This window comes from Felis catus, chromosome D4 (genome assembly GCF_018350175.1).
Source record: "Felis catus isolate Fca126 chromosome D4, F.catus_Fca126_mat1.0, whole genome shotgun sequence".
Classification (NCBI taxonomy): Eukaryota; Metazoa; Chordata; class Mammalia; order Carnivora; family Felidae; genus Felis; species Felis catus.
In genome coordinates this window covers 45,639,609-45,649,453 of record NC_058380.1, presented here as the reverse complement: position 1 = coordinate 45,649,453, position 9,845 = coordinate 45,639,609, and the positions used below count along the sequence as shown (strand labels likewise).

Genomic DNA, 9,845 nt, shown 5'->3' with positions numbered 1-9,845 from the left:
TGTAATTCTTTGATTAATGTTCTTCTCCCCTAGTAAACTGTACAATCCATGAAAGTGAGGATTACAATCTGTAGCGGCTCAGATGAGTTCTTTGCACTCAGTGAGGTTTTGGTAAATTCAGGTTGAAAGATAAGGCAAGGTTTTCTGAAAACTTAAAAGTTATTAACTTTAAATGTAAAAATTATTACAAATTATTTTTGTATGAAAATCTTTGGAAATGTACATATGCCTTCCTGCTTATATAAGCAGGATATAAAAGTATTAATTTAAGTTTTAATGATTCTTTTATTAAAATCTGTTACTATATTCTAGCAAAAAGAAAATGGCCTTAAAAATATTGATGTAGAACCATGTGTTTCTACAGTAACATCCTCTGACTGCTTGATTTTTTTCCCTCCCATTTTCCTTCTAGACCTCTTTATAAATTGTTGTTTGTGTGAGAATGGAAAATCAGATGTTTAGATTTATTAGAAGAATATACAAAATAAGAATAAATTGGCCCTCGATAATGGTTACAAAAGACCCTATAAGGGGAGCCACAAACTTTTATGCATGGCTTGTATAACATTCATTTTGTCTGTTTAGAGATATTGCTTAATCCTTAGTTTTCAGTTATATTCTGGATATAAAACAATAAATAAGGTTAGGGGCACCTGGGTGGCTCAGTCAGTTGAGCGTCCAATTTTGGCTCAGATCATGATTCTCACGGTTTGTGAGTTCAAGCCCTGTGTCAGGCTCTGTGCTGACAGCTCAGAGCCTGGAGCCTGCTTGGGACTCTGTGTCTCCCTCTCTCTCTGCCCCTCCCCTGCTCACACTCTGTCTCTCAAAAATAAATAGACATAAAAAAAAATAGTAAATAAGGTTAATAAAGCTATGTGGTGTCTTGCTGTATACGCTTAAGGCCCTACAAAAATATTCAGATCAACTTAATTTTCACACTATTCTATTTTACAGAGGTGAAAAAAAAAGGTAGGTGTCTTTTTTTAAATGATAAACATATATTTACTGTTTTGTGATAGTGTAATTGGGAGTTAAACTTAATTCTTAGGAAAAAGAAAACTCTCATACAAAGACCCCCCCTCCAAAAAAAACCCATCTCATAAAACTAAAAAAGAAAAATAAAAAATCTTTGCCAAATGAAAGAACCCTGTAATGGTAGAGTTCTGAATGATTGAGCTTATTTTTTTCCCTTAGTAACTGAGAATTCATTGAAATTATACAAAACATTAGAAATCCTCACGGTTTGTATATCTTATTCCTAATCTATGGAGTTTAAAGAAAAAGAGTTTTAGAGACTGCTATTAACTTAAATGACATAGGAAAACTGAAAGGGAGAACTGAAAGTGGGAAATTCCTATGAAATAGAAAGGGGACCATCCTGTATAAATAGGCCATACTCATGGAAGAAGGGCATTCACACTGCAAACTCTCGAAGTCTTTGCTTCAGCACCTAGACAGTAGCAGGCAAGACTTCCTATTTTCATCATGACCGGCAGGTGCATCCTCCAAATCGCTCTCTTGGTGTGTTTCTTCACCACCGCGCATTCCGTGAGCTACAAGTTGCTTGGATTCCAACTAAGAAGCAGCAGTTTGGAGTGTCAGGAGCTCCTGGTGAACTTGAACAGAACCTCTAAATATTGCCTCAAGGACAGGATGAACTTCGAGGTCCCTGAGGAGATTAAAAAATCACAGCGGTTCCAGAAGGAGGAAGCCATATTGGTCATCAACGAGATGTTCCAGAAGATCTTTAATATTTTCAGTAGAAGCACCTCTAGCACGGGATGGAATGAGACCACTGTCGAGAACCTCCTTGCGACACTCCACTGGCAGAAGGAACACCTGGAAACGATCCTGGAGGAAATCATGGAGGAGGAAAACTTCACCTGGGACAATACGACCCTTCTGAACCTGAAGAAATACTACTTAAGGATCGTGCGGTACCTGAAGGCCAAGGAGTACAGCGTCTGTGCCTGGACAGTAGTCCACGCAGAAATCCTCAGAAACTTTTTCTTCCTTGAGAGACTTACAGATTATCTCCAAAACTGAAGCTCTCCCAGCCTGTACCTCTGGGAACGGACGATGCTGGCAATGGATTCAGGGATTCTTCAACTCACAGAGACTCTGTAAGTGACTGGCAGCTAATGTACTCCATGTGAAAGAACAAAGACTTTAAATTGTTTTATTAATATATGCATTAAGTTATTTTTCTATTTATTTAAAATTTTCCCCGGAAAATAAATTTTTTTATGAACAAAAGTCAAAGGAGCAGTTTTCATTTCAACTTGATTTCATTACCACCGTATTCGAAATTACAGAGCACCTGTTAGAGGTTCTTTGTAAAATGCGCCCACCAAACAGCATAGGTTCTGGCCTCTGCCTTCGAGGAATGTGAAATCCAAGGAAGCCATGTGGAACATGTAAGAGTATAGATGCAGGGGGGGTGGAGTGGACCTTTCAGGAGAATAAATGTGGCCTCAGCTTCTTCAGGATTAAAATGGAAGAGGCAGGTAAGTGGCTCTGGAATTAGAACAGGGGGCTCGGGGCACCCGGGTGGCTCAGTCGGTTAAACAACTGACTTCGGCTCAGGTCATGATCTCACAGTTTGTGAGTTTGAGCCCCGCATCGGGCTCTGTGCTGCTAGCTCAGAGCCTGGAGCCTGCTTCAGATTCTGTGTCTCCTCTCTCTCTGCCCCTCCCCCACTTGTGCTCTGTCTCTCTCTGTCTCTCTCTGCCTCTCAAAAATAAATAAATGTAAAAAAACAAAGTTAGAACAGGGGGCTCTCCTGCTTCTCCCCTGCTTCTAATCTGTGCCTCCAGGCTCTCTGACCCTGAAGTTAGAATTTGACTGGCTATCAGGGTAGCTAGAGGGATATTTCAGCTCTCGTGTTTGCCCTAAACTCATTCCTGTTATTTGCAGCATGCTCTGCTTGCCCCCCTCCCCAGCCCCGCAGGATTTTAAAGTATTTATGTGCCCCTCTAAGCTAAGGATGGGAAGTCGCAGCCATTTCTGTGACACTGTTAAAGTAGCAGTCCTTTTATTGTACTCCTCCTGGACAACTAAGATGTACGGGTGTCTAGGGGTGCCTCGGTGGCTCTGTCAATTGAGTGTCTGACTTCGGCTCAGGTTACGATCTCACGGTTTGTGAGTTTGAGCCCCACGTCGAGCTCTGTGCTGACAGCTTGGAGCCTGGAGCCTGCTTTGGATTCTGTGTCTCCCTCTCTCTCTCTGCCCCTCCCCTGCTTGTGCACTCTCGCTCTCTCTCTCTCTCTCTCTCTCTGTCTCTCAAAAATAAACTCAAAAAAAAAAAAGATGTACGGTGTCTTAGTGGAGCTGGGGTCTCTGTCTGCTTCCAGGGCTCAAACACCATAGGGAGAAAGAACTCTGCTTTATACCTCTGCTATCTGGCTAGGTTTTCTCCCCATTTTGTCAGAAAAGCAAGTTGGCTCCTCATCTCCCCTCCCCCTGCTGTTCATACAGAATTCCAGGACTCCCCTATCTGCTTTTCCTGATGCTCTGTATCTCTGAAGCCACACATTCCTTGAAGCCAAAGCCAAGTCAGGTGCGGCAGATTGAGTCATTTCTGTCAGGAGAAAAACCCAGAAGCATGGGGGAAAGGGAAATTCAGGGGGGAGGGGGCAGAGAGCTCACTAACTTTTCTCAGGGCTTACACCGAGAAAATAAAGTTTTCCTACGAGCTCTTTGGGCACCTAGCCAGCACGTGCCAGTTAGCTGACTTTCTGTCTTTGTGCCGAACCCCCTTGGGGACTTTAGATGCCTCTGTTCCTGTCATTCCCAACTCCGTCTAGGCGATGCACCCCCTTATGTATATAATCGGATTTAGTCTCCTCACAAGCACCCCTCGGGTGGGCACAATTACATTGTTACAGTTTTACAGGTCCAGAAACAAATTCTCAGGTTTAGTTAAGTGCCCCAAGGTCACACAGCTAATGCATGGAGGTTTTAAAAAGTACAAAGGGGGGGCGCCTGGGTGGCGCAGTCGGTTAAGCGTCCGACTTCAGCCAGGTCACGATCTCGCGGTCCGTGAGTTCGAGCCCCGTGTCGGGCTCTGGGCTGATGGCTCAGAGCCTGGAGCCTGTTTCCCATTCTGTGTCTCCCTCTCTCTCTGCCCCTCCCCCGTTCATGCTCTGTCTCTCTCTGCCCCCCCAAAAAAATAAAAAAAAAAACGTTGAAAAAAAAAAGTACAAAGGGAAGAATCCTAGAAGACTTGGTTTGTATCTAGCATTTTCACCTAGAGCAGTACAGGAGTCTGAGTTCCCTTTAAGGGAGTCAGCCTTGAGGACAAGCAATCCGTCAAGAGTTTCAGAGAAGACACTAGAGGACAGTGCAGACAATGAACTTGGGGCTCCCTCTTCTGACTCAAGGCCAGTAACACACCGGCTGTGGAACCAAAAAGTGCTATTACGTCCCTTGTGGATCTGCTGCTTTGTCTCAAGAGACCTTCCCTCTCGCCAAAACTCCTCACACTCCACCATGCCACACCCCAGCTCTGCCAAAAGCCTTCCACAGATGTACTTTCTTTTGCCAGGGAGTCAAAGACTGATGGGCAGTGGCTGGAAGAGCTGAGAGGCTGCTCACGAAGTCACTGTCGGCAATGGGCACCAACCTCCCATCATCTCCTCTGGGCTGGGTTTATCAAAGAAGGCTCAGTCGTACGCTCTTGTCTGCTGCCTTCTAAACTGGCCCAGAAACCAAGAGTCTGGGGCAGCCCTGGAAAGGTCTGTTCTGTGTTTGTGCTGGGAGCCCAGAAGGACAGAGGAAAGGCATCTTCTGCAGAATTATAAATGCCTATGCCACCGCTGAGAACGTCAGCCCATCCAAAATACCAAAAGTATGCCCATCACCAGGAGAGAATAAATGATGATCAACCTTAATTCCAGTAAGAATGAGGGAGGGTGGCCCCAAAGCACATGTGTGAGTGTGTGCACATGCTAAACAGATAGCTACATAGAAGGAGTAAAGTTATTATTTTAGCTGGTACCAGAATACCTCAAAGGAGAGCGCCCGTTCAGAAAAATATTGCTGCGCCTCTCGAGATTGTGGAAAAAGCAACACCAAAGGTAGTGCAACAGCAATAGCGTGTTTCCGTGCGTCTGTTTCTGGTGAGGAGAAAGAGAAAAGCCCATCAGATGGTCTCGAGCCACCTAGGCGTCCCAGGAGGTGGGCAGTTTTATCTTGCTCCTTTTTTTTTTTTAGTTTTATTTATTTTTGAGAGAGAGAGAGAGAGAGAGACAGAGCATGAGGTGGAGAGGAACAGAGAGAGAGGGAGACCCAGAATCCGACGCAGGCTCCAGGCTCTGAGCTGTCAGCACAGAGCCCAACAGGGGGCTTAAACTCATGAACCGTGAGATCATGACCTGAGCTGAAGTCCGAAACTTAACCGACTGAGCCACCCAGGCGCCCCAGTTTTATCTCTTAAGCAGTTAGAAGGCCCTGGCAAGCATTTGGGTCGCATATAAATGCATAAACACTGCCCAACCATATGGACATGTAGATACGTGGTAACAGCATATGCCTGTATGGTATTTTGGGCAGCTGACAAAGCTGTTATTTAGGCGCTTTGGATGTCAGTAGGCACATTCAGCTACGCAGATACATCTGATACAGGGACTTGTTCAGAAAATACCCTTAAGAAATGAAAAGAATAAGCCACAGACTGGGAGAAGGTGTTTGCAAATCACATATCTGATAAAGGACTTGTATCCAGAATATATATATATTTTTTCAAATATTTTTAAAAAATACTCTCAGGGGCGCCTGGGTGGCTCAGTTGGTTAAATGTCCGACTCTTGATTTCGGCACAGCGGTGAGATCAAACCCTGGTGTTGGACTCTGCGCTGGACGTGGAGGCTGCTTAAGATTCTCTGTCTCCCTCTCCCTCTGCCCACCTCTCCCCACCTCTCAAAAAAAAAAAACAAACTTCTCAAAACTCACCAATAAAAAAATAATCAACCCCATAAAAAATGGGTGATACATTTGAATGGATACTACACCAAGAGATAGGTGAATAATTCAGCAAATATGTACATAGAACTACTGAAGCCCTCGTCATGGAATTTTTTTTTTTTGTGGTTTAGGCCAGATAATGAATGTGAAATGGTTTTCAATTGCAAACAAGTCCACTCCGTGAGGACCTATCTTAGCCACAGCCCTTTCGGAGGAAAGTCATCCCAGTTAGCTTTTAAATTGTTTTTTTTTAATTATTATGTTTATTTATTTTGAGACGGAGAGAGAGAGGCAGAGAGACAGAGCACGAGCAGGGGAGGGGCAGAGAGAGAGGGAGACACAGAATCTGAAGCAGCCTCCAGGCTCCGAGCTGTCAGCATAGAGCCCGATGCGGGGCTTGAACTCACGAGCCACGAGATCATGACCTGAACCGAAGTTGGATGCTCAACTGATTAGCCACCCAGACACCCCTAGAATAGTTAGTTTAAAATAATAAACTCTGAGATTGGACTACAGTTGCCTGCGTGGAAGTATACTCTCCTAAGTTAGTAGGACCAAGTTAATCACTTAACTTGTGAATTAACTCGATGAAGCCCATGTGTTCACATCAATTACCACCAAATCAGTGGTAATTTGACTTCAATTGACATTGTTTCAAAATTCTGCTTTGTTTTACAATACCACGTAGGGTGTTCTTAGGGAACCCAAAATGCATTATTTAAATTTTATCTCCGGACAAGTAATCTAGGAATAAGAAAAAAATGGAGCTCACTTCAAAAGACCCTCTTAAGAAGATGAAAAGACGTGTCACAGACTGGTAGAATATATTTGCAAGTCACGTATCTGTCAAAGGGCTTATATCAATTCATAAAGAACACTCAAAACTCAGTAATAACATTAACGTAACTACTCAATAAAGATGAACAAAAGATTTGAACGCACGCTTCACCAAACATGGCACACAGATGGCTAATCGATGATCAACATCATTAGTGTTTGAGGAAATGCACATTAAAACCACAATGAGGTACCACTACATGCTTATTAGAAGGGCTAAAATTAAAAAGACTGACTATATCAAATTTTTGCAAGGATGGGCAACAACTGGAACCCTCACATGCTGCTGGTGGAAATAAAACATGGTACAACCACTTTGGAAAATCATTTTGCAGTGTTTAAAAAGGTAAACATACACCCACCATATGACCCAGCCATTGGGCTCAGTTGTTTACCCAAGAGAAAGTGTTTCCATGCACAGACTTGTATATGAATGTTGGTAGGAGGGAGGAATTACAAAGGGATACAAGGAAGCTTTCGGGAGGACACGGATATGCTCACAATCTTTTTTTTTTTTTTTTTTTTTTCAACGTTTATTTATTTTTGGGACAGAGAGAGACAGAGCATGAACGGGCGAGGGGCAGAGAGAGAGGGAGACACAGAATCAGAAACAGGCTCCAGGCTCTGAGCCATCAGCCCAGAGCCGGACGCGGGGCTCGAACTCACGGACCGCGAGATCGTGACCTGGCTGAAGTCGGACGCTTAACTGACTGCGCCACCCAGGCGCCCCTCACAATCTTGATTGTGGTCATGGTCTCAGCGGTCTGCACGTATGTCAAAACTTAGCAGTTTTCACTTCAAATGTGTTCAGTTTATTGTATGTCGATTACCTTTCACGAAAGCCCTTTATTGTGTTTGTTTATTAATTTATTTTAAAAAAACAAGTGAATGGAGCCAAAGCACATCTCGTGTCCCTTTGTCAGAATCGACATCCGTTGTTCAATGTCCCAAAATCTCTCAGTAAGACTCCAAGATAGGACTAAATCAACAGGCTCTCGGACAAAAAATTATCTTAGACTCTAAGTTTGTCATTGTCAGCACTTGGATCGTTATAGAGGTTTTTATGTCACATTCACACATATTTTAAAAGGTTGCCCAAGAAATTGATCCGTAGCTTCACATTTTAAACCCTGAAAAAAAAGCTCAGAGCACTTGATACGTTGCAGAGCTGCACCATGTGCAATGCCAGTCGCAGAAAACCAAGTCCAGAGCTCAAGAAAACTATTTGTCTCTCTCCCTCTCTTCTTGTCTTGTGGTAAAATACACACGACATAGAATTTACCATTTCCACCACTTCTAAGTGTACCCTTCTGTGGCGTTAAGTACATTCCGTATATTTGTGAAACCATCACCACCTTCCATTGGCAGAACTTCTTTTTTTTAATCTTCCCCAACTGAACTGTACTCATTAAACATTAACTTCTCGTTTTCTCTTCCCACCGGCCCCTGGCACCCACTCTCCTACTTTCTGACTCTATGTACTCCGTACGAGTGGAATCGTAGAATATTTGTCCTTTCGTGACTGGCCTATTTCACTTAGCACAGTGTCTCCAACTTTCATTCATGGTGTAACAGGTCAGAACTTACCTCCTTTTGAAGGCCGAGTAACATTCCATTGTGTGTATTTGTCCCATTTCAGTTGCCTGTTCATCTGCTGATGGATGCTTGAGTTGCTTCCGTCTTTTGGCTGCCATGGATAAACACCTGCTGGAGACCCAACTTTCCCTTCTTTTAGGTATACAGCCCAGAAGTGGAATTGTTGGGTCATATGTTAAATTTAATATAATTAATTTATTGAGGAATCATCAAAGCAACTTAAAAAAAATTTGTTTTCATTCTGTTTAATATACATAGAGAGAGAGAGTAAACTGGGGAGCGGGGTAGAGGGAGAGAGAGAGAGAATGTCAAGCGGACTCCTCACTGGATCCTACAACCCCAGGATCATGACCTGAGCGGAAACCAAGAGTCAGATGCCCAACCAACTGAGCCACCTAGGTGCCCCACAACTATTTCTAAGTTATGTCTTCATAGTGCAAACAAACATTTACAGTAATAACATAATGCAAACACAATAACAGCCACATTTCTTTTTTTTTTTAATGTTTATTCATTTTTGAGAGAGAGACAGACAGACAGAGTGCAAGTGGGAGAGGGGCAAAGACAGAGGAAGACACATAATCCAAAGCAGGCTCCAGGTTCTGAGCTGTCAGCACAGAGCCTGATGCAGGGCTCGGACCCACGAACCATGAGATCAAGACCTGAGCCGAAGCTGGACGCTTAACCGACTGAGCCACCCAGGCGCCCCAACAGCCACATTTCTCAAAGACCTATGTTTTGCATGGGACTCCCTCCGCTGTGTTATAAGTATATACCATCTTACTTAATTCTTCTGAGAACCCTAGGAGGAAAGCATTATTCTCCCCTTCCTATACATAAGAAAACCCAGGCTCAGTAAGGTTAAATAACTTGCCCATGTCTACAGTGTGTAAAAGAGAGAGAGAGAGAGAGAGAGATTTGGAACCAGAGATCATACTCTTAACTACCTGTAATCATCTACTACCTCCCAAAATGTTATTTTTATCCAAGCCCACAGCACTGATCTTGTGATTTAGAGAGGGAACGAGAAGCTCTACCGCCCAATGGCTCCAGCTCCTGGCTTTGCTGCAAGTGCCCACGAGGACCTTCTGCCCTCCTGGCTGCTGTTTTTCTCCCTTCCACGCCCAGAGGAAGACTCCCTTCTCTTCCTTCAGAGGAAGACTCTCTCCCTCTCTTTCTCTACGCAGATTACTAGGAAATTCCCACTCACTCCCTCACCAGACTACACAAAATATCTTCTTTTAAGTTTGTTGGAGCAATTGTCTGAACCGTGAGTCATAGTTTTCCCTGGCAAGGCTGACCACAGTTATCCCCCGGAGCGGCTGCGAGTCTCCGAACGCAGTTTCCTTTTCAAGTCTGGCATCAGCCGCTTTCATTATCTCATAGGAACACTTAAGAACCTGTGTTGCTTAATGGAAACACACAACAAATTTCTCTTCCCTTTCACT

At 43.7% G+C, this 9,845-nt stretch overlaps 1 protein-coding gene across 1 annotated transcript; it reads left to right on the top strand.

Moving 5' to 3' along the window:
- The first annotated feature begins 1,485 nt into the window (after positions 1-1,485).
- On the top strand, positions 1,486-2,046 carry IFNB1 (interferon beta 1). Its single transcript, NM_001009297.1, is given in 1 exon segment — positions 1,486-2,046. A coding segment is annotated over 1 exon segment (561 nt).
- The last annotated feature ends 7,799 nt before the right edge of the window (positions 2,047-9,845 follow it).